At 45.5% G+C, this 25,109-nt stretch overlaps 1 protein-coding gene across 7 annotated transcripts in view; it reads left to right on the forward strand.

Annotated features, from left to right (window-relative positions):
* The first annotated feature begins 838 nt into the window (after positions 1-838).
* Positions 839-25,109, forward strand: part of LOC148017674 (gibberellin receptor GID1C-like) — a 49,191-nt gene continuing 24,920 nt past the window's right edge. The window contains exons 1-4 of one of the 7 annotated variants that reach the window (XM_087663030.1): positions 842-965; positions 1,060-1,181; positions 2,365-2,434; positions 2,742-2,890. In XM_087663030.1, the coding sequence (XP_087519156.1) occupies positions 2,879-2,890 (12 nt within the window). In that variant the 5' untranslated portion in view covers positions 842-965; positions 1,060-1,181; positions 2,365-2,434; positions 2,742-2,878. Of the gene's footprint in view, positions 966-1,001; positions 1,301-2,364; positions 2,435-2,741; positions 2,891-25,109 lie in introns of those variants that run through there. The other 6 variants (XM_087663024.1, XM_087663029.1, XM_087663025.1 and 3 more) reach the window with 6 other exon arrangements.

The raw sequence follows: 25,109 nt of genomic DNA on the forward strand, positions 1-25,109 counted from the left end.
TATGAAGTATTTTGTAAGCAGCTTATGAAAATTGGTTGTTAGGCATTGCTTGATGGATTGTCTTTAAGAATGCTATAAATATTTTTTACATCAATGCTGTGAATATTTCACAATGCTTTATCTTGATTTGCATCAACAACACATCATGACATACAAAACTTGTTCCAAAGCTTTCCCTTCTCTTTGAGCACCAATTGTGGCTTTTTGATTGCCTAGGGAAGAACCCTCTGCTCACAAGCTTAATTGTTCATTTATTGCCCCCCTTACAACTATGCCATGCACAAGCATGGAAGTTGACATAATCGACATGTGTCCAAAGGTCGTTGACTTATGCTTCATGCAAGGTGGGAAAAATTGTAGGTGATGTAGTACCCCCTTTTTCAAGGGGTACTCTCACAACTTGCACATGCCAACTTGAATTCACAAAATTTCATTAGTGCATTGGTTGCTACAATTAAAATTTTAATTTTCACAAAAGACATTTTCCCCATCCATTGGAAAGAAGGGAGAGTGACAGATTTAGGGGAAAAGGTAAAATAACTAAAATGTCCAACAAATAGCCGATTTTCATCAAGACAAACTTGAATTGCAACCGTTTTTCTGGAAATGCAACTAGGTAAAACATACTAAAGAACGGTGCTTAGCCCCCATCTTAAGTCTTAACCTACGCGCGGAGGCCATCGCCGCTCATCGGTGTGCGTCTGGTGTCCGGTGACGAACTTGCGCGTGTCTGGGCTCTTACTCTAGGAGGAAAGGACCCCGACATTTATGAGAGGGATCTGTGGGTGAGACTCGAGAGAAGACTGAAGTTAGAAGTTAGAACCTACCTGGGTCCTACCGTCCCACCTAAAGACGAAAGCTGGAGTGTCCTGCAGAGAATATGCAGTTCTGCAGTACACGGTATCCATAAAGACAACGTAAGCTGTAGCTCTGCACAAGACAAAAACACAAGATTGCCTTTGCAGGTTTGTCTTTTTCTGCGCATTAATCACACAGGACTTGACGGTTTTTTCTCAAGCTTACGCAACTGTCAAGAACACTGATGTTCTATGTGTACAGTGTATGCCTTTGCCTCTCTTGGAGCTCACACCCATTACATTCCTCTCTCAGAGTCTCGGAGCACAGCTTGTGCAGAACCCTGAGGCCTTCTGCCATTCATGCATCGGCCTTTGCCTGGTTCAGTTACTCCATCTCATGAACTGGCTTTCTGCTACATTGTTTTCATGTTATGAGAGAGAGAGAGAGAGAGGGAGAGAGAGAGGTTTTCTGCTACTCGTGTATAAGCCTTTGCCTTGATCAGGTACTTCATCCCGTAGAGAGAGAGAGAGAGAGAGAGAGAGAGAGAGAGAGAGAGAGAGAGAGGTTTTCTGCTACTCTTGTATAAGCCTTTGCCTTGATCAGGATGTCTCCATCCCGTCAACAACTGGACTGCTGCTTCATTGTTTTCATGTTACCTGTCGTTTAGAGAGAGAGAGAGACAGAGAGAGAGAGAGAGAGAGAGAGAGAGAGAGAGAGAGAGAGAGAGAGAGAGAGAGAGAGAGAGAGAGAGAGAGAGAGAGAGAGAGAGGTTTTCTGCTACTCGTGTATAAGGCCTTTGCCTTGATCAGGAGGTCTCCATCCCGTCAACAACTGGACTGCTGCTTCATTGTTTTCATGTTACCTGTCGTTGAGAGAGAGAGAGAGAGAGAGAGAGAGAGAGAGAGAGAGAGAGAGAGAGAGAGAGAGAGAGAGAGAGAGAGAGAGAGAGAGAGAGAGAGAGAGAGAGAGAGAGAGAGAGAGAGAGAGAGAGAGAGAGAGAGGTTTTCTGCTACTCGTGTATAAACCTTTGCCTTGATCAGGAGGTCTCCATCCCGTCAACAACTGGACTGCTGCTTCATTGTTTTCATGTTACCTGTCGTTTAGAGAGAGAGAGAGAGAGAGAGAGAGAGAGAGAGAGAGAGAGAGAGAGAGAGAGAGAGAGAGAGAGAGAGAGAGAGAGAGAGAGAGAGAGAGAGAGAGAGAGAGAGAGAGAGAGAGAGAGAGAGAGAGAGAGAGAGAGAGAGAGAGAGAGCGTGTGTGCGCCTCCTGCTCGCACATGGTCACGCCTTTGCAACCACCATTTATGCCACTATAGATAATACTGAATCTTGTATGTGCACTTGCATTTCTAACAAGGTGATGTATTGGGCATTGTGTCTATGTAACTTTCATTTTACTATCACAGATAAATCGAATGTAAGTTGGTGCATTTACATTTCTAATAAGGTGATGTACTGGGCATTGTGTGCATCGCATTTGCGCCCAACAGCCATTCCTGGTTCCTGCACGAGTGTGTCTAGCAAACCTTCATTTGTATCATTGTGGACTAAATTTCGTATTTAGTAGATGCATTCACATTTCAAACATGTTGATGTGTTGGCCTAAAGACAAGCTTGCCACATAATCTGCTGAGCAGGTATTGTACAGTGCTGCCCGTTTTTCTCTAAATTAAAAGAAAAACGAAAATGAAGCTCTCTGTTATCTTTTCGACAAGTCCTTGAAAGCCATACTTTGCCTTCAGCTTCTATTTCTAGTGCTTATGGATGTGGGTAATGATTATTCAAATACATAAGAGCTGCTGAAGATCTGTGCATTACTTCATTTCAGTTCATGTCTTTTAATTAGCATTTCACTATTTCTGTCTACCCAAAATGCAAGTACTCCCCAAATTCATATTGTATAGTTGCCTCTGGAATAAAACATTGGTTCTATGTTTGGAGCAGATTCCGCCTACGTATGCATTGGTAGTGCTTAGCTGTACCCATCAGCATAGCTATGAGATGGAATCTAGATCACCCAAATTGATGAAGCTCTTTGACTTGTGATCGCACTCATCACATCCTTTTCAGCAGCAGTCAATATGCCAGATCAGGTTGGTTCTCTGCAGTCAATTCTCAGTTTTTCTTCACTGAATCTTTGATAATCTGGTTTCAAAGCATTGTCTTCATGTTTTTATGACTGTATGCATTGTAGCTGTGAACTAAGGAACTGCAGGGTTTGGGGAAGAAACCCATTACAAACATAACATATGATCTCCAGTATATTCTATCTCAAGGGACTATCTAGGATAGAGAAGTGGCTAGTATTGCATAAAAAGATGGTTTGGTACTATTCTCATAGAATACAAGATGAGGGAATTTGGGAGTTTTAGTCATTCTACCTGGTGATGTAGGTGAGAGTGCCTCTCTTGCATTGGCAACTCCAAGGCATTGATACATGGATCTTAAATGCTTCATTTTATGCACATATGAAGCTAATATAGGTGTAACATCTTTTTTTAATCAATCTAGCTTATTTGCTCGTCTCTCTCGGGTCTCAAGTGTTGACTCTCTTTGTTCTTTTGTCACTCATCACTAAGTCATAGTGCTTCATTCACCACAACTGATTTTCAACGTTAAAAGAGTCTAGACAATCTTCTTGTGTGCACTAATGTCAAATTAGAGAGGATTACATTGGGTCTAGCTCTATATTGGTTGGATTCAATTTTTGTCTTGGGTGGTCTAGTTTATGCTCATTAATTCACTAGAGTAACATCCAATCAATCATATCTATGGCATGATTTTTAACTTAGCTTTTGTTAAGTAACATTTCTCTCTCCAATCAATGTATTGTTTCTTCTTTTTCTAGAGTGAGCGAGTGTTAGAGAGCTTATTGTCTTTATTTTCTTTTGTGATATTAAAGCCAAAACATGTTCCATTTGCTTTTTATCATTCAAAGGGGATAGTTTCTTGCCCGTAAAGGCTTCGCATTCTGGGCCTATATCTTTTGCCATGCAAGGTGATCCGAGTTGGTGTTGCAGCTGTGCTTAATAATTCTATAATGAATCTTGGAAGAAGCAAATAGTTAACAATCCTCAATGTTGATAAACCTTATGGTGTTTGCATTAGTACATTTCATGGGTTTTGTGGGTGTTTGAAAGGTGTGGTGCAATGAAAGCAAAAAAAGACAGCTGATATAGATTGGAATGAACACAAAGAATAGAAATAAACAACAAGAACACAAGAACTCACTGAGAATAGACTTGGGAAATGGAATCCATATACCAAGGCTTAAGAGTAGTACAAAGGTATGGGCTGACTATGCAGCCATTAGAGTGCAGATAGATTCCTTCTTTCCACCAGAAAGCAGGTGCGTTGTAGGATGAGTATTTGATTGACTAAGTGAGAGTGGTGAGTATCTACTCGACTAACCAAGAGTGTTAAGGATTGCCCATATGTAGGCTTAGCAAACACATCAATCAATGTAGTTGGCCAACATTTAACGTGGTCAAGTGATATAGGTCAATTGCATGTAATACACTTGCATGGCACTGCAATGAAAATAACATGCACTTTGGTTGGTGGTCACAACACCTCAGATAAACATTTTGGCACCTAGGATATGCACTTTGCTAACACCCTCTCTCAAATCATGGGTGGTTAGTACAATATTCAAAAAACTCATAATAGTATATACAATGACAATCAAATAGGACCATGAATACCCAAGCAGTGGGTGATCAATCCACCATTAGGGTGCCTCGCAAAGAAATTGATGTTGATGTTGATTGTACCAATCTTTAATCATAGAAAGTAGAAATAGGTGAATCTTGATGCCTGTCACTAATGCCCTGTGGAAGCACATAAGGTCCGTGGATTCCCGACCTTCAGCTTAACCTTTGAAGTGTCCCCTCATGTGAGATCAGATTAGGAGCAGTGATTGTGCTTTGTCAAAACATCCTATCATGAACGTGAAAAGCAAACCAGTCCTAGGATTAAAATCTTCTAGACTTAGTTGGTGCTATGGAAAAATTGCACTCAAGGTTCACCACACCTGCATATGAATGAGGCTCAATGGCCCCTACCATCACCACCATCCTCTCACACTTCCTCTTTGGCATTGGAGATCTGTGAGGGATGCCAACACCACAAGGGCTAGAAAGTGAAAGAGGAGGCCTTTGTTGCCTTCGCCTTTGCCTTCACTGCATGGCTTGAGTTGGAGTTTGAATTTGAAGACAATGATGAGTCATTGGAGTTGTCTCTATCCTTCTTCAGCTCATCACCTCTCCTTTGAAGTTGCAAAGCCTTTTGCTTGCCGCCAGACCGAGATGGAATCTTCCCTTGTAAATGCAAAGAAGCCTCGTGCTCTAGTGGCCTAGAGGTTATATGATTAAATGTGATATGTGTCACTGATGTTTGGGCTTGTAGGGCATAGCCACACCATCCAACTTTGGAGGTAGCTTGTAAGAGTTCCCACCAGATGTCAGCCACATTTGGCTAACTTGCTCGTGAACGCCTTAAATATGATGGCTGATTGTGTAACATGAATAAAACAATCAAGGAAAATGTTGTCGACATCATAAATGCTGGTCGCTTCATTCTAGCTAGTGTGAATGCAGTAGTCCAAACTCATTGAGATAGAAATGCACTGATTTGAAAATATCTAGGCAGTGTGAACACACATAAATCTGACTAAAAGGGAAAATGCATGCTCTAGACAGAGTTGTTTTCTCTGTAAAACCATACGATAGATTGAATGTTGAAGCTCCTAATGTCTCCATCTAGCTCAAACTGAGGCTCACAAGTACGAGATGATTGTATGTGATTCATATGATTACCAACACTCCCTCTCGGATTTTGGATGAAGTTGAAGGCCGAAGAAGACAAAATGGATCCAAGGATGGTAGAAGAAGTGCCAAGGTTGACGAAGTTTGTTGATATAGTTCGTTGATGAACAAGCTCCTCATGATCTTGAAAATCCCCCTTTAAAACTTAAGAGACCAGGGAATCCACAATTGCATCATTGATATTGTCTCCCTCTGAAAGGGATGGGGATTACAAGGGAACTGCCAAAGGAGATGGTGGGGGATGGGATGGAACCTATGGGATAGATGGTGCACAATTGGGAACGGGTGCAGCAATGGAAGACTATCTTAGAGGACCCCATGCTATGAAAGGGGAATGGAGCCTATAAAGCCCTCTCCCTTGAATGGTTACTAAAGGAGAATCCTGAACAAAGATGGCTTGTTTTGTGAAGATAATTTGGCTATCGAGCCTAGTAAGCCCATGAACAGAGTATGCTCAAGCACTCAATGCAAGGGCTGAAAACAAACAAACTTATAATTGTAAGCACTACTAGTGTTGGGGTGAGGACCGAGCCAAAGCTTTGATACCACTGTAAACACCCCGAACAACGTAGTATGTTTAATAATTATGATATTCGCTTGTTTTCGAGATTTAATATAAAAGAGAATGAACACTTAAAGCTGAAAATGAAAATTACTCACAAAATTACAGCCATGAAAATGTAAAAGTAATGGAGACAAGATTGAGGGTTGAAGATGGGCAACCCTCTTCCCTCCCCCCCCCCCCCGAAGGAATGTATTTCTGCTCAACCCAAGTCCCTTAGGGAAGAGCTCAGTTACAATCAACCTGAGAGTGAGGAGAAGTAATTCTCACTCTCACAAGATCATGCAAAGATGTACAAACACACATGCATTATCTATTATGCAATGATAAGAACTGATTTCTTTACAGTATGAGAGAAGAAAGAGGGGAAATCAGCCTTTCTCCATCGTTGATCAGCAGTACATAGATAGGGCTTGCTTCTTGTTGCTAAAATGGAAGAAAGAGCTTGAGAAGAAGGTGCTGTAATGAATTTACAGGCTTGCTGTCCTTTAAAACAGTAGTGATAGAAGAGGGAATATGGAGGAATTTGATAATGGAGAAGTGGGGGATGATGATGGGGATGGATGGGTTTGTCCATCTTCAACCCTCAATCTTATCTCCATTACTTTTACATTTTCATGGCTGTAATTTTGTGAGTAATTTTCATTTTCAGCTTTAAGTGTTCATTCTCTTTTATATTAAATCTCGAAAACAAGCGAATATCATAATTGTTAAGCATACTACGTTGTTCGGGGCGTTTACAGGAAATAAATATTTTGTCACCTTTGTCGATGATACTACACGAAAGGTATGGGTTTATCCTATTCGTGGCAAGGATGAAGTGCTTGACAAGTTTAAAAGATTCTTGGCATTGGCTGAAAATTAGACAGATAAGACACTTAAGTGTCTTCGCTTTGACAATGGTGGGGAATATGTGTCCAAAGCCTTTCAGGCATTTTGGGACAGCAAAGGGATAAAGAGGGAGCTCTCTGCCCCTCATAATCCACCCCAAAATGGAGTTGCAGAGCGTATGAATTGGACCATACAGGATAAGGTCCATACAATGCTGTCTCATGCTGCATTACCCCATGGTTTTTGGGCAAGCCACCTTCATATGCTCATCTAAAAGTGTTTGGCTGCGAGGCTTTTGTGCACATTTGTAAAGAAAAATGCAGCAAACTTGAGCCAAAGTCTTGTAAATGCATTTTCCTAGGATATGGTGACGAGGGTGAAATGGGGTATAAATTGTGGGATCCCGAGAAAAGGAAAATAGTACGTAGCAATGATTTTATCTTCCGGGAAGATTGCATACACAAACAACCCGAAAAGACTGAGGAGGTCCATAGGGTTGTATTCTGAGAAGAAATACCTTTTGGACAGCAAAATGTGCCCGCTGTACAGCAGCAAATACCTGCTGTAAATGAACCTGTAAATGCAGGAAATGATACTCGAAATGATCAGTCAGCTATTGCCCATGAAAATGAGCCATTACATGTGCAGGAACAGCCAGGACAACAAGCAGTTAATGCTGATTTGCAGGCTGAAATGCCAGGACAGCATGCTGAAAATGAAAATTTGTAGGAACAGCCAGCAAACAATGACCATTGGGTTAGGAGATCGTCTAGGGCTACTAGACAAACTTGATAGATTTGTTCCTGGTGCAATTAATGTGGCTGAGTATGTCATGTTGACAGACTGTGGTGAACCATCTTGCTTTAAGGAAGCAATGGACAGGCAGGACATCAAGAAATGGTATAAAGCCTTGCTGTCAGAAATGGAATCTCTTGATAAAAATGGCACTTGGGACTTGGTGCAGTTGCCTAAAGGGCAGAAAACCCTTCCATGCAAATGGGTTTACAAAATGGTCACTTGTGGTTCCTCACCAAAGTACAAAGCAAGATTGGTTGCAAAGGGGTATAAGCAGGAGCATGGAATTGATTTTGATGAGATTTTCTCTCCTGTATCAAGATGATTACATTGAGAACCATTTTGGGCTTGGTTGCAGTTGAGGATATGGAGCTCATACAGATGGATGTAAAGACTGCGTTTTTACATGGTGATCTGCATGAAAACATATATGTGTAGCAGCCTGAAGGGTTTACTGAACAAGGGAAAGAACAAATGGTCTGTAAACTCAAAAGGAGTTTGTATGGGCTGAAACAAGCACCAAGAGAATGGTATCATAAGTTTGATACATTCATGCAGTCCCAAGGCTTTCATAGAAGTCAAGTGGATCACTGCTTGTACACCAAGAAGGCAACAGATGGCAGCCTGATTATCTTGGTTTTGTATGTTGATGACATGCTGATTGCTTGCACGAATACTCATGCCTTAGATTCATTGAAACAAAGTCTTCATGGCAGCTTTGACATGAAGGATTTGGGTGATGCAAATCACATTCTTGGCATGCGAATACTCAGAGATAGATCTAAAGGTTTACTCTATCTATCTCAGCAGGAGTATATCTCCAAAGTTTTGCAGCGTTTCAATATGGAGGGGGGGAAAACAATTGGGGTTCCATTGCCTCCATATGTGAAACTCAGTGCAGAGGACAGCCCTACATCTGATGATGAGAAGGCTGAAATGGCCAAGATACCATATGCTTTAGCTGTTGGCAGTTTGATGTATGCTATGGTTGCTACACGTCCTGACATTGCTTTTGCAGTGGGAGTGGTTAGCAGATACATGGCAACCCCTGGCAAGAAGCATTGGGATGCAATGAAAGGTATTATGAGATGCCTCAAAGGCACAAAGGAGTAGTGCATCTGCTTTGAAAAGCAGAAGGCGTCTGCTGTTGGCTTTACGGATGCAGACTATGCTGGTCATGCGGACTGCAGGAAGTCCACTTCTAGGTATGTGTTTACTTTCACAGGAGGGGCGGTCTCTTGGATCTTCAGGCTACAAAAGTGTGTTGCATTGTCTACTATAGAGGCAGAGTATGTAGCTGCCACTGAGGCATGCAAGGAGGCTTTATGGCTTTCACGTTTGGTGGGAGAGCTTGGGATCACAGAGTTACGTGTTCTCCATTGTGATAGTCAGAGTGCTATCATGCTAGCACGGAATCCTGTCTTTCATGCAAAGACAGCACATACAGGTGAAATATCACTTCATTAGAGATGTACTTGACAGCAAGAGCATTGAGCTTGTCAAAGTGCATACAGATGATAATCTTGCAAACCTTCTCACGAAGGGTCCTCCAGCAGAGCGGTTTGCTCTTTGCCGACAGATGATGGAAGTTGGATAGATATATTTATTTCAGCTTTGTACATACTTAGACTTAGCTGATTATTTTTTTCTCTCAAGGCACATTGCCTTTAGGTGGGAGGTTGGGAATAAAGGGCCATCGTGCCTTTTATATGTGCACGGGTGTGAACACACCCTTAGCACATTGTACTTTCATACATATATATATCTAAAACCTAAAGTGGTACACTTGTTATTGTATCGAAAAACGTGTTCACTCTCTACTCTGCTTACTCGCACTCTCTCTGTCTCTCTCTCAGAGCGTAAGGTCTGCCTACCTCTATCTCCGTGCCTCACCGGTCTCTACAAAGACTACGGTGCTTGCTTTAGCCCATAAAGAGCTTTCTGTAAGTGAAGGACCTTATCTTTTTGATTAGCAAAACAAAATTTGAATGGCTGTTCCACATATACTTCCTCCTCCAGATTACCATTCAAAAATGCCTTGATTTTGTCAAAACCCTTGCACTATTAAGGCGAGCATTGTACTTGTCTAAAGTTCCATTAACTTTTATCTTGGTCCCAAAAATCCACTTTGTCTTGATGAAGATGGAAGACTAACATGACTAAAATAGGCAGGCTAATAGTCGTATTAACACATTTGATTAACTTTTAAACAAGTTCTAAGCAAAGTAATAAAATTCACGTCCTGATGTGACGGAGAGTGCGCAACAGAAGAGAACGACGAACATGGAGAGAGAGAGAGAGAGAGAGAGAGAGAGAGAGAGAGAGAGAGAGAGAGAGAGAGAGAGAGAGAGAGAGAGTTATATTAACGTCTACAACAGAACGTCTACAACAGGCCAAGTTGGCCTATGAGACCAAAATGTTGCATACAAATGTCTGGGAGATTTCAAAAGTCCCAGTGAAGCTAACATTTATGCTATGTTGAACTAAATTGAGTATGTACAAAATGATATCTGGACTAGATACAATCTAGAGGTACTCCCAGTGTGGTGTGGAACTGCTCCTGGGGTGTTCATCCTAAGATGTCCTGCATGGGTCGGTCTAGCATGGAGAGGCTAAAGTGGCGGGGCAGGGCCCTCCGATGGCGGCGTAGTATCCCTTGTATCTTCGACTAGTGTCTTCTGAGGGGACGGGGGCCGGCGAGGCGTGGGCGCCGGGCTTTACCTCTCGCTGTGGCTATTTCTAAGGTGGTCCCCTGGGGCCGGGAGGCCGGTTGGGCTGGTGGGGGCTCGGTGGTGGGGAGGGTAGCTGGTATTTGGTAGAAGTCGTTGAGTGTGCGTTGGTTGGTGGCTCCTTGTCTTCGCTCCGTGGTTCGTAGGAGGTGGTCTCTGTGGCGTTGTATTTCCAGTAGAAAGAGCCCCAGGCATCTCTCGTCTTTGAATTCCATCACCTTGGAGAGTGGTCCGAATCCTTCGCTGAATAGGCAGTGGAAGCCTCCCCGGATTTCGTAGTACACTGGGCATCTACAGATGTAGTGTTCCTCTGTCTGTGGCTCGTGATGGCAAAGCTGACAGATTCGGTCTTCTGGGGGGAGGGGGTTGGCCTCGTATCTGCCCGTTTCAACCCGTAGTTGGTGTGAGGACGTGCGGATCTGTCCGATGGCACTTCTGACCCCGTGAGACAGGCGTGTGTCCATGTAGCTTGGGCGGGTGATGAAGCCGTCCGGGGAGATATGCAGGAAGTGTTCTCGGTAGAAGGCCTTCTTGGTTCCTAGTTCCGACGTGGGAGTCACCCATGTCCTGGCGGCGTCTGTCTGGATGATATCCATTCTGGTGATGCGATTTACCTCCTCTCGGTTGAGCTCCAGGTGTGGGCAGTCTAGGCTGTATTGTAGTGGGGGGAGGTGGTCCATGTGCAGGCCATGGAGCCGTAGCCAAGTCTCTGTTCGGGCATACCAGCACTCAGTGTCCCCTTGTGTTGCTAGCTGTTTGGATGACTTCAGGGCGAGTCTGGGGTACCGGTGCCGGGGCAGGTCCCATATTCGGCGCAAGAAGGTCACGGTCTGGAAGAGGGCCTCAGCCACGAGGGGCGGTGCCCCTAGCTCTGCGCGGATGATCTCGTGTGGTACGGAGGGCTTGCTTCGGATCATCCGTGAGATCATAAGTATTAAGGGTCTCTCCATCTGTTCCCATCCCTCATAGGTGGCCTCCTCCTCAGGCAGTGGCTGATCCTGTGGGGCTCTCCGAGTGTGGTAGAGATTGGACCCCCATATGGGAGCCCCGTACAGGAGGGCTGGTGTGACCAAGGTGTCAAAAAGCTAGAGCTTTGTCCGGGGTTCCTGGAACTGTATGCGTGCACATTGGTTACCCGATGGCTGCATAGCCTTGGGTTAGTCTATCTTCCGCGGCTTTTCTCAGGGTAAATCTTGGTCTAGAGAATGTAATCCCCAGATAGACGTATCTTTGGACCACGTCCACGGTTTCTCCGCCGTATGTGAAGGGGGGTACCGACCGTCGGAGCCATTGGGTTGACGTGTTGAACACCATGACCTTGGTTTTCCCCAGGTTCACAGTTAGGTCTTTGTCTTGGCAGAAGGCCTGTAGTGCGTCCAGTTGGCGCTGTAGTCCTTCGGGTGTGCTGGAGATGAGGACTATGTCGTCCGCATATAGTAAGATAGGTATCAGTGTCCCTCCCAGGCTTGATCCCTCCTCGCCCAATCTATCTATGTACTCTGAGATCTCATCAATGTAAAGGCCCACATAGGGTGGGCGAGAGTGGGCATCCTTGCTTGACTCCGATGGTGCTGGTGATCTCCTTTGACAGCCCTCTTGGTGCCCGAACTCGGCCCGTTACCGATTCGTATAGTACCAGTATCCCCCATCGTATTTCGGTTGGTACCTCCAGTTCCTGTAGTCTCTGCATGAGCCTCGCTCGTGGGACTGTGTCAAAGGCCTTGCGGAAGTCCACGAAGCAGCAGTACACCCGTCTTCCATGTGCTCTGCCCTCCTCTATGATGGCTCTCAGTGTGAGGATATGGTCAAGGGTGCAGAACCCCCTCCTAAACCCTGCTTGTCCTGCAGCTCGGTGTTGGTGTTGCTCTGTCCACTTGCTCAGCTCGTGGTCCAGTATGGATCCATAGAGCTTGGCTAGTACATGGCCAAACATGACTGTTCGGTAGTTCGTGGGAACCATGGGGTCTCCGGCCTTCAGGATAGGTATTATGGTGTTGGCTGACCAACTGGCTGGGAAGCCTTCGCATAGGGCTCTATTGAACATGTGTGCTAGGAGAGGTGCCAGTATGTCTCTAGCATGGGTCAAATGCTCTGCTACCAAGCCTTCGTGGTCTTGGGCACGGCCATTTTGGAGTCTATCAATGGCGTCCCGAACCCGCCCCGTGCTGAAGAATGTGGATGATCCGGGTCTGCTCCCTGGGGGCTGGGGTAGCTGGGGCTGCTTGGGTACTTGGTATAGTGAGGTTGCATATGCGTGCCAAGTGTCCGAGGAGGTGATGGGCGTCTGGGCTCGGGGTTCCTGAAACGCCTTCCATGCCTCTTTGCTGTCCTGTCCTAAGAATAGCTGGTAGAATTCGTGTTCCACTTTGGAGAGGTAGGCTCGTTTCTTCCGTCGCACTAGGCGACGGAAGATCAAGCGTGCCTGTTTATGTGTGTGTACTCCCCGTGCTTCGTCCTGTTGAAGACGGAGCCGGGTTTCCCTGCACTCTGCGTCGTACCAGCTATTCTGTGGGACATTCTTGTTCGGAGGGGTGGGGTGGGGGGAGGGGGATGTGTGGGGGAAGTATTCGGCAGCTGAGGTGTGTAATGTGCCCGCCAACTGTGCTGTGACCTCCTCTAGTGGTGCGTGGGGGTTCATTTCTTGCAGGCTCCAATAGAGATGGTTGGAGTATGCGCTCGCAGTTAGCCTGGTAAAGTGGTACCTGGGGAATCTTGGGGGGTTGCTTGCTGGGGGGGTTAGGTCATACCTGCAGGTTATGTCAAATTGTAGGTATGCATGGTCGGCAGCCACTGCGAATGGGCGAGGTGGTATTTTAAAGGACTGGATGTCGGGGATAAGTGATAGAGGGCCGAGGATATAGTCCACTGTGCTTGCTCCCAGTTTCTGTGTGGGTGCTCCATGTGCCTCCTGTCCGATGCAATTGGCCGCGTGCTTGTGTGTGAAGCATGCTTGTGTGTGAAGCATGTGAGGGCATCCGACCCGGGCCATCTGTCGAGACCGTTGAGGATGGCCAGTCCGTGTGCCCCCCCCTAACGCCAGTAGGTGTTCGCCATATTCAGTGCACTCAGCTGTGTCAATGTGACGCCCGGTTGAGTCCAATCTCCTCCGGTGCAATCTCTTTGTAAATGTGGTCTTCGCTCTCGAAGAAGGGGGTCTGCCTTTGTGCTGTGCGGCATTGAAGTCTCCAGCCAACATGACATCCCCCAAGCTGGAGTAGTGCATGATATCTTCGTACAGTGGTAGGTATGGTGACTCGCCCTTCTGTGGTGCGTATGGGGAGTGTGCTGGTGGGAAATAGCACACCGCCATGTATATGTCTCGGGGGCGATCTGTGTGTATCCGGATCCACATGAACCGGGCTTCCTCATCTTTCCGCACGACTTGCACCATGGGCTGTAGCTCCTCCCTGTACAACACAGCCACCCCTCCGGACCCTCGGGTCCCTCCTTTTGTTCGGGCTCTAGGGCGGCATGCCGTCTCCCATCTATATCCCCTCACTTCTGGTAAGTATGTGCCTGGGCTTTGGTGGGTTTCTGTGTAGAGGACGATGTCCTTGCCGGTGAAGGTCTCCTGGAATAATCCTGCATCTGTTTTCATAGCTCCGTTGCAGTTCCACACTGCAAAACTCAGGTGGGTCTCATAGGCCGCGCCCCGTCATTGGCGCTTATCTGTGATGATGACCTGACCATCTCTGTATACTACCCATTTTCCCGCTTTGCGAGCCTCCAGGATCTGTGGCATGCACTACGGTGTGCCACCTATGCGGGTGTGAGGTCATCCTCCAGGTAGACTTTTTCCCCTTTTAGAGCTGTCCTTTTAGAGAGGAAGGCTCGTCTGGATTCTAAGTTGGCAAATTTGAGGATAAGAGGCCTCCCCTTGGTGAGGTCTTTCCCTACACGCCATGCATTCTCCACAATTTGAGTGTCCTCTACTCCCAGTTTTCACATATCTGTTGGGCATTTGCCAGGGGGCTATCCCCTTCCTTCCATCCGACCACCCGGATGTGGAGCGCTCTAAGCTTTCTTCTTTTCTCCTCCTCCAGTGCTGCATTCACAAACTCCTCCTTTGTTGGTGACTTCTTGGCTACCTCAATCCATTTGGAGTTCTCGGCCACTTCGGCTTGTGCTTGTTTCACTATATTCGCCCATGTGTTGAGCTCCTTTGTTACTTGTGTCTTCAGCTCGTTGATCTCGGATTGCACCTTGGTTGGCGTTGTTTCGGTGATTTCTCCTTCCTCCTTCTTGAGTAGGTCCAGCTGGTTTCTATATTCATCGAGCTCGTGCCTCAGTTCTTCGATCACCCTGTTTCTCTCCTGGAGGGACATTTCAATGTCCACCTTCCAGGTTGTGAAGTGTAATGTGATCTCGGCGTAAATTTCGTTCTTCCATTCTTGCACTTTCGTGCTTATTTCCTCCTTGATTTGGTGTGCAGTTTCCGTGCACATTGCTGCCATGATTTCCTTGATGTTGCTGATTTCTTGGTCATGCGCCTTGCATACATCTCGGAGGGCCTCCATGCCTTTCCTTGTGTGGTAGTCTGTCACCTTGTCAATGCTGCTCTAAATCGTTGAGTCTTTCTCATTCTTCTCCCCCCTTGTGCGGCTGCTTGGTGACGGGGATGTCTTGTTCGAGCCCATCCCTTCCTCACGGTTGCGGGGCTTGCTCAAGGGATGTGGGCATCCGGCCTCATTGTGGTTGCAGATGCGTGATGGGCGGTGGTGGGAGGTGGCAGAAAAGTCGGGTATGGGCAGGGCTAGTGGCAGTGGGGTGATATGGGTGCTGAGGCCGAGGCACGTGGTCACGTGGAGAGGGGGCGTCCGATTGTGCGACTCAGACGAGGGTCTGGTGTCCGAGTCGGATGAGGGCGGAGACTCGGACGAGCGTCGTCCGATTGTGGAGACTCGGACAGTTTAGTCCACGTGGCAGTGTCCGAGTCGGACGAGAGGGCATCCGATTTTCAGTGGACTCGGACGGGGAGTGTTGGGGATTTTGGGGATCCGGAAGAGAGGTTTCGGGACTCGGACGGAGCGTGGCGTGATGTCGGGAGCAGGTGAGTAGAGCGATGGCGGGAGCGAGATGAGCCGTGGCCGGGGGGGGGGGGTGTGAGTCGGTGGCGGGAGGGCCTGAGCACGTTGGTGGCGGGAGCAAGTCGGTGGCGGGAGGGGGTTTGGGGACTCGGAGCGTGGCGTGACGGTTCTGAGAGACGGAGAGACGGACGGGCGAGACGGACGGGTCGAGACGGGCGAGACGAGAGAGAGAGAGAGAGAGAGAGAGAGAGAGAGAGAGAGATGAAAAAGAGAAAACCTCTTCACATGATGGCTTTGTGTCATCATGTATCTTGTAATCCAGTAATCTTGTATTTTTTTCGTAATTAATACAATTACCTTTTACGAAAAAAAAAAGAGAGAGAGATGAAAGAAAGAAATCTGCAGTAACTGAAGAAGGATGCTAAATACAAAGGAGCGGACTGATCAGTCCCTACATACAATCCAAGGCATCAATGAGGGCACCAGATCAGAAATGATGACAGCAGCAGTGACGGCGATGGCAATGGTGATGGAGACTATCCACATTCTCTCCACGCCGGAGGCAAAGGAGACTTCAGCAACCAACAAAGCACCTACCAAGGAAGTGCAGAAAATGATCTGCCAACCAATGCCCCCCCACCCCTGGCCGGGGGGGGGGGGGGTGCTATACATTGCACAAATCCCCAAAAACAGGCCAACCAAAATTAGAGAGTGAAAAAAAATTAGGCCAATTGCATTAAATGCAGTTGACAGCAGCTGTTTATGCTGAAAATGCTGACATGGCATTATAATCTTGACGTGGCAGACTGAAACATTCACAATGTGGTAGAAGCAGCAAAATGAGTGGAAACTAACTGACAATCACTCCTAAACCAATTGAAAGAAGAGATGCAGACTCCGGAATGAGCTGCCTCCTCCGTCAAAGCACATGACAGACATGTCAAAGCTCCTAATGTCCTCATCCGACTCAAATTGAGGCTCACAGGTGGGAGATGATAGTGCATGACAAATATGACTGCTAACAAGCATCACCCTCATCCATATGTGCATAGGCCAAATTGGCCAATTCTTTTCACAAGGAAGAGATTCTGGCCTCATTACGTGCTACAAACATTTGCTCCAAGATATCCCAAGCTGCCTTTGAGGTCTTACATGAACAGATATGGCTATCACCACTCTTTGGAGGTGGTCTTTTGCAGATTATAGACTCTTTTGCCCATCCAACACTCATCTTGCACCTTTGTTGGCAATGTTTGCTGCTATTGGACATCTGGAGTCTGCCTTGATGCGTTTCGAGATCCTTGAGGAGTACAACACACTCTCCAACTCATTACCTCTGTCTTGGTCCTCGAGACACGAGAGTTCAAGGTACAATTTTTAATCCTTGCATAGTTTGTTTGCTACATAAGCATTGTATTATATTTATTCATTCATTCATATCTTCAGTGTGTTCATTGTCTCGAAAACACCCTAACCCTAACTATGTTTTGTTGAGTCTATGTTTTGTCGCACACTTTCATTTTGTTTCTATGTTAGGGTATTTCTTTAAATGGTATCAAAGCTAGGATCTCTCCAGAGAAATCTAGGCCTATAATATCAAAGCCATTCGCAAGCATCAAGAACAATAGAAGGACAAAATGACTTCAAACAAATCTTCATCACATCATGATGCTCCTGAGCCTAGCACATCGAGAAATGAGACGGAGTGGGTCTCACAGCTTCCTCCTCCGACTTTCGACATGGCTAGAGAGACTTTGAATTACCACGGAGTCCATAGACTATACGACATCTCATAAGCTAAATACGATCTCATCCTCATGTATCAAGCTCAACAATAGATTGAAGGTAATTTTGAGTTTTCCCCTTTAGATTCGGTTCACTAGTCTAATGATTTTGCAAGAAGGACAAAAGCTCTACAAAGGGCTCTTCATCTTGGCATGGAAACTGGCATGGAGTACAAATCCTTTGAAACCAACCTCCCTCCTCAGATAGGATGGTATAAAACCTAATTAAGCACTAATTACAACAAACATAGAATTCACGTAAACTCAAAATGCACACTTTACCACTATAATCTTGGACATTGGACAGCCTATTTGCCTCAAATTAGCACCCCTTGCAGTATTTCTTTATTTTATATTGCAAATGGAAGGAGTATAATTGAGATCCTCTTATCTACTCTGCTAATCCAAGTGCCTCTTATTATCAAAATTGACCAACAAACCTCCAAACCAATTTGCCCCTTGATTTGCTTGGGGATTGGTCTTCAACCTACTCCTGAAAGACAAATTCAACCCCAAATCTGGTATCGGCTGGCTTGCCTCTTGAAACTCCCTAAAATTTCTCAATTTCAGCTGTTGGAATTTAAGTCCTAGGCCTTCAATTCCGAGCATGCATCCCAAGGTGGTTGACAAGCCCTAATTTCTAATGTAAATTAGGGTTTACTGCAGACGAAATCTCTTCCTTTAACGGCTCAAACTGCTAGAAAATGTAGAGATAACTTAAGAGATGACTAGGAAAGGAGAGAATGATGTAGAGAGAGAAATTTCAGAGTTTCATCACAAGAAATAATAAAAAACTACTACTACCCTACTCAAACAGCCATGGAAGTTTTTACCTACAGCTTAGGACCATCAAAAAGACTGTTGCCCCCTCCTGTATGCTGTCATCAGCATCAAAAGGACCTTGGGCTACTGTCACATGCTCTTGGAGGGCTCTAAACTAGTATCACATGTTGTAGAACTCATCCCTAGTGGCTGCAAATCACATCAGCAACCTCTCCTTACTCTCTAGCAACCTTGTCCTTCCTCACAATGGCCGAAATAAGCTTCCACCAACCCCTAAAAACGTTTTTTCCACTTGCATAGTCAAGTTTTACCAAGTGGCAATCTTCTAATCCCATTTTCCAACATAATTCAGCTTACTAAATAAATTTTTAGAATATTAATTCTAAGAATTAATTTAATAATTATTGTAATACTCAAAAATTTAATTTCACTAGCAAATAATTAAATTTACTAGGTTAATTTGTCTTCCAAGTATCCCTGAGCAATAATTAGCCCTTAGACCACTAGCATTAATTAATTAATTAATGCCTAGTATCTAATGTCACCGCTGACATTAGTGGCCAAAATTTTGGTCTAGGTCAAAATCTACCAGTAAGTATACCTAATGCTTATCAGATATAACTTATCACAACTTTTGCCTTTGATATTGACTAATATATTGGGATCCTAGGTCCCACACTCTGAAAAAATTGACTTGCACCTCACATGTGCAAGTCATATTGGCACATTTGATTAACTTTTAGTCAAATGCTAAGCAAAGTAATAAAATTTCACATCCTCGTGACACTCTTTCTCTCTCTACCACCATCATCTCCATCTCTACATCTTTCATCTCTTACATTCACATCTCCACCTTCATTCACTCCTATGTTAGGTATACAAAAAAACACTTCTCAAAATTTTAAGTTTACTTTCTCTTTTCTGCAAGAGCAAGATATTGGTGATGTCAGGATAAAGAAACTCTTCAAACCAAATATTGGTTCTTAAGCCTTGAAGAAGATAGATCTCTCCATTTAAACTCAAGAAGAGCAAAGCAAAAGTTGCAAGATTCATGGTGAGTGCTCTTTCTTCATTTTTCCTTCCGCTATTATATCTCATGGTAAATCCGATTTTGATGAATCATCTTTTTCATCATTTACATCTAATGGACAAAAGGAACCTAATTCATTTATTGCTACACCAATCACAGATCCATTTAATCTCCCACCTATCCTAGCTTTAAATGGTATCAGAGCTAGGATCTCTCTAAAGAAACCTAGGTCTCTGATGCAAAAGCCCTTCACAAGCAACAAGAACAACATGAGGGCTAGATGACTTTAAACACAACTTCACCACAACATGATGCTCCTAAGCCTAACATGTCAAGCAACGAGACAGGATGGACCTCACAGCTTGCTCCTTCAACTTCCAACATGGCTAGAGAGACTTCAAACTACCATGGAGTCCATAGACCATACAAGATCTCATGAGCCAAATATGATCTCATCCTCATGTATCGAGCTCAAAAATAGGTTAAAGGTAATTTTGAGTTTTTTCCTTTCGATTCAATGCATTGGTCTAATGATTTTGCAAGAAGGGCAAAGGCTCCACAAAGGAATGGCCATCCCGATGTGGAAACTAGCATGGAGTACAAACCCTTCCTCTCTCTCACCATCATCTCCATCTCTACCTCTTTCATCTCTTTCATACACATCTCCACCTTCATTCACTCCTATGTCATGTGCGCCAATCACAAATCATCTTTTTCATCATTGCATTTAACGGACAAAAGAAACATAATTCACTTCCCACAACTATACCGATCACAAATCCATTTAATCTCCCACTTATCCCACCCACTAGTTCTACTGCACCTTCCTTTCAACCTCGATTAAGTGCACCTTTCATGTATTTACACATCACACCAAGGGGATCCTTCATCCTTAGGTATCGCCTTTAGAATCTCATGTTCATCCTCCCATACACACACTTTCGGGATTTTCACAACTTGGGAATGCCACCTAGCCATTACAAAGTGTGGATCAATTGGTACCGCAATTTACCTCCATGGCATTACCTAGTGGGCATTCTAGTCATTTCACTATGCCCCAACCGACAATTGGTTGATAGGACTTATGTGTCCCAATGCTTCCACCTCCATCAACACTTTATGGAAACATTCATGTTCCAATGCATCCGTATCAATCTCTATTTCTTCCTACCCAACTCGTCCACCTCCTTCTTACCTCCCTCCACCTCCTCCTTATCCATCTTATTCCACTTATCTGACACCTCATGGTTCTCCCTCTTCATCAACCAAATATGCGTAGGAAACAGCCCGAGCAACATCAATAAGACCAAACACAACAAGGAGGATGATGTGGAGTGTAGGGAGACAACAGGATGACCCAAATGTGTCAAAGTGCGGTAAAAATCTGCACTCAATGAATGTTGAAACAAAGAAGGCGGATATAGACAGGCTGTCAAAGTATCTCCTTGAGTCAATCCCTCTCCACCACCTACGAACACAAGTGATGAAAGCAAGCTGCCACCGGGCAAAAAATAGCACAAAATAATGCCATAAAGAAGTCAGGGTGGCTAAAAAACTCACCGACCTGATCATGAATGCTGCCAACTGCTGCAGAAAATTGCAAAATACTCAGCGATCAGCCTCTGAGTGCCCAAACATGACAAGAAAAATGTGTAGCTCCACTCAAGAGAACTCATTGTACCAACTATAGCTTGAGAATGCAAGTCTAGGGGATGACTAATCTCTAACAAAACACAGCCAAGGAGAAGACGCCCGATGCCCCTAGAGCCACCAATCAGCAAAACGCAGTCAAAGGCTCACCACTATGTGCAAATGCAACAAGGTGGAGGGCTGGATCAGCTATTTTCCTATGAGCTTACACCTTGCATCTTGGAATGTGAATAGCCTCCACTACAGTGGGGCACGGGGTTCCAGGAAGCAACATCTTATTTCTATAGGAGCACAAGCTCACCCCCAACCAGCAGGTAGGGAAGGTACTCTTGGGCAACTTGCACACCTACTGGGAGCACGCCATAGGTTCCCACGGCAGGAGTGGAGGCGTATGCACCTCTATTGGCCCGAGTCTCACCGCCTGTGTACGAGGTCACAGGACGATAGTGGCAGGGAGGGTTCTATGGATCAGATTGGATATTGGGGACTCGTGCCTTGGAGTCCTTGATGTCTATGCTCCTACGGAGGTTAGGGCAAGCGGCAGGTTTTGGGTGGAGATCGCGGATGGACTCCCAGAGGTGGACTTTTGGATCATTGGAGGAGACTTCAACAACCTGGAAGCTTTGAAGGACCAGCAGGGCAGAGACAGAAATTTCCATGGCATGGCTGGGGAGGAGCATGAGGCATGGGAAGTCATTCTACTGACAGTAGGAGCACGCGATGCCTGGAGAGACCCTGCCTTCCACAGGAGAGAGAGATCGCTAGACTTCTCTTGGGGATACAGGCGGCTAGGTGGAGTCCTGTTGGAGCGGTTGGACAGGTTTTGTGGGAGAATGAGGTGGCTCTTGGGGAGGCCAGATTGGGCAGTCGGTAGGCACCACGTCGTCTGATCATTGCCCGGTTCTCCTGACACTAGATCCCCCACCCTTTGCCCTAGACTCACAAGCCTATCGTATCCCTGACTCGATCTATAGGAGGGAAAAGGTGACGAGACAGCTAGAGCAGATTTGGACTAGAGAGTGTGACAGGAAGGACCGGATAGCAGAGGAGGTTGCAGAGGCCCTAGCCGAGTCGAGTAGAATCTGCCAAGAGGCAGCCATACAGGCTAGGCAGCAGAGCTGGGAGGAGAAGAGAGCACTTCGGCGGGACCTTGCAGCAACACAGAGATTATTACAGGAGGTACCAGGGGATCCCACCCTCCACACACAGAAGGTGCGCGAGAGCAGTCATTGCTGGCCTAGAAGACAAGCGCTTGAAGTTCCCTTTCCGCATCTCAACAGCTTTCTGGGCGCGGAAAGGAGATACGATGTGCAGGGAGTTTTTCTGGGTGCACTAGCCTCGCTTCTTAGGAGAGCAAATACGCAGCCTTCGAGATCAGTATGGGAGGACTCGTTCTAGCCCAAACGAGGTGATGGAGATTCCCACCGACTACTACATTCGCCTGTTCCAGCAGGAGACAACCTCAGCTAAAGGGTAGCGATGTAGACAGCAGGTCTTGGATCACATCCCGTCCCTCGTCTCAGAGGAGATGGGAGGCTCCCTCCTAGCCCCCTTCACAGAGAAGGAACTAGAGGAGGCTTTCCATACAGAGGACGGGCAGAAATGCCCAGGAGAGGATGGCCTCTGTAAGGCCTTCTTCACTACCTATTGGGAAGTGGTCAAGGACCACCTATTGATGGCTTTCTAGGAGATCTTCTCTTCAGGACAGATGCCAGGGAGTCTTTCAGCAGGCCTTATCAGTCTCCTCCCCAAAGGGAAAGACCGGCTGGAGCTTTCCCAGTGGAGACTGATCACACTTTTGTCAGTGGCCTATAAGGCATTGGCAAAGATGAATGGTAGGCGACTACGCCCCGTGCTTTCAGACATCATCCACGACACACAGACAGACTTTGTCCAGGATAGGAGCATCTTGGACAATGTATTCACCTTCTTTGAGGCGACAAGGTGGGCTCAACACAGTGGGGAGAGACTGGCCGTACTACTCTTGGATTTTGAGAAAGCTTATGACAGGATGGATTGGGACTTTCTAGAGGTCACCATGGTGAGGTTGGGTTTCCCTTAGGCTTGGATTCGCGGGGTCTTCGCACTTTACAGATCGGCCACCAGCAGGGTTCTCATTGGTGGTAGGCATGGGGAGGAGTTTCGGCTAGAGAGATTGGTACGGCAGGGCTGCCCCCTGGCCCCGTACCTGTTTCTACTCTTTGCAGAGGCGATGTCCCATTTCCTTAGGTCACGTGTGAGCGGACTACGCGGCCTTCGACTTCCAGTGAGAGAGGAGACTGAGTTGTTAGACTCAGAGTATGTAGATGACACAACACTCTACATAGAGGACGATGAGTTGATGTTGGAGAGAGTAAAGATGGCTCTTGAGGTGTTTTGTCTTGCTGTGAGAGCAAAAATCAACTGGCGAAAGTTTGTTGGTTTCCTCACAGACTCGGACTCTAGCATGGAGTGGAGCGTCCACCTGGGATTTAGATGGGTGAGCGGAGGGCAGACCGTCCGGTACCTAGGGTTCCAGGTGGGACTCAACATCATGCCGGCACACTAGTTTTTTCCTGTCCTTGATTCTATTCGGAGGAAGCTGACCTATTGGAGCACGGCTCGCCTGATGCACTCAGCAGAATGTCCATCATAAATGAATTGAGTTTTACTCAGTTCACTTCCGATTTACTTGAATCCTTAAAAGAGAAATGCCAGGTTGATCTGGAATATTCCAACATATGGGAAGCAATAGAAAATGGGGATCCAAATAGAAGAGCCTCCACTAAGGAAGGAACATTTGAGGATGTTCAACAAGGAAATGGAGCATCAGGGGCTGCTCAAATGGGATTCAAGTGGAAGAGTTTTACTATTGATAATGGTTATTTACTCTACAAGGGTAGGGTATGTGTCCCGAAAGATGAAGAAATAAGGCGCCAGATACTCTTTGAGTGCCATGATACCCCTAGTGCGGGACATCCAGGAGTTAATAAGACTTATAGTCTTATTAAAAGGCAGTTCTATTGGCTTGGAATGAATAAGGACGTCCTTGACTATGTAGTCAAATGTAATAAATGCCAGGTTAATAAAGCTGAAAGATTGGAAATGGGAGGACTTTTCCACCCATAAGAGATTCCTTCGGGAAAATGGGAGAGTATCTCCATGGACTTTATTGTTGCATTACCCAGAACAGAGAGGGGGCACGACTCTGTGTGGGTGATTGTGGATAGGTAACCAAAATGGCTATGTTTATTCCAACTTCAACTGATATTAAAACACCAGAATTGGCTAGATTGTTCTTAGAGAACATATACCAATTGTATGGCCTTCCAGCAAATATAGTTTCTGATCGGGATAGAAAATTTGATAGTCAATTTTGGCGTGCTATATTTAGGAAATTGGATACTAAACTTAGCATGAGTACGGCGGAGCAGCCGCAAACTGATGGGCAAACTGAAAGGGTTAACCAAATCCTTGAAGATATGTTGAGAGTATATGTAAGTAAAAGGCAAACTAATTGGGAAGAGTATTTACCGATAGGAGAGTTTGCATATAATAGTGCCAAACACTCTTCCACTGGATATAGTCCATTTATGCTAATGTATGGGTTTCAGCCCACAGCTCCTCATCCAGTAGGACTGCATAAGGAAAAGGTTCAGGCAGCAAAGGATTTTTTGGAGGATATGAATAGTATGTTAAAATTTGCTCAAGAAAATATTAAGAAAGCTCAAAATCGAGCTAGAGCTTATGCAGATCCTCACTGTAGAGACATCTCCTTTGAAGAAGGGGAATTGGTCTATCTTAAGGTGCCTGAACAAACTAAAACCATGAAAACGGGACGATGTCCAAAGCTTTTACCCAAGTATTGTGGTCCTTTCACAATACTTAAGAGGGTGGGAAAACAGGCTTACAAGCTCCAACTACCTGTTGGTCGTAAAACACATCTAGTTTTCCATATAAGCAAAGCTAAGAAAGAAGCTGGGTGATATGGATAATCTAATCTTAAATGATAACATTGAGGAGCTAATAGGTGATCAATCTATTCCACATGAACGAGAAAGAATTTTAAGTGTTCGTAACAGACGAATGAGGAATACTAATTATCAAGAATATCTAGTGAAATGGAAATATTGTTCAGAAGAAAGCTCAACATGAGAGAGAGTAAGTACCTTAGGGAAAAGGTTTCCCAATTTACAGTTGGACCTTCCAAATATTGTTTTCGAGGATGAAACTGATTCTTAAGGGGGAGGAAATGTTACATTTATGGTGTAACTTGTTGGGGAACAAGCGTGAGAAATGACCGTTCGGGGGCCTTG

The sequence above is a fragment of the Lygodium microphyllum genome, chromosome 22, assembly GCF_053477565.2.
Source record: "Lygodium microphyllum isolate KBCC chromosome 22, Lygodium_microphyllum_v1.1.10, whole genome shotgun sequence".
In the NCBI taxonomy this organism is placed as follows: Eukaryota; Viridiplantae; Streptophyta; class Polypodiopsida; order Schizaeales; family Lygodiaceae; genus Lygodium; species Lygodium microphyllum.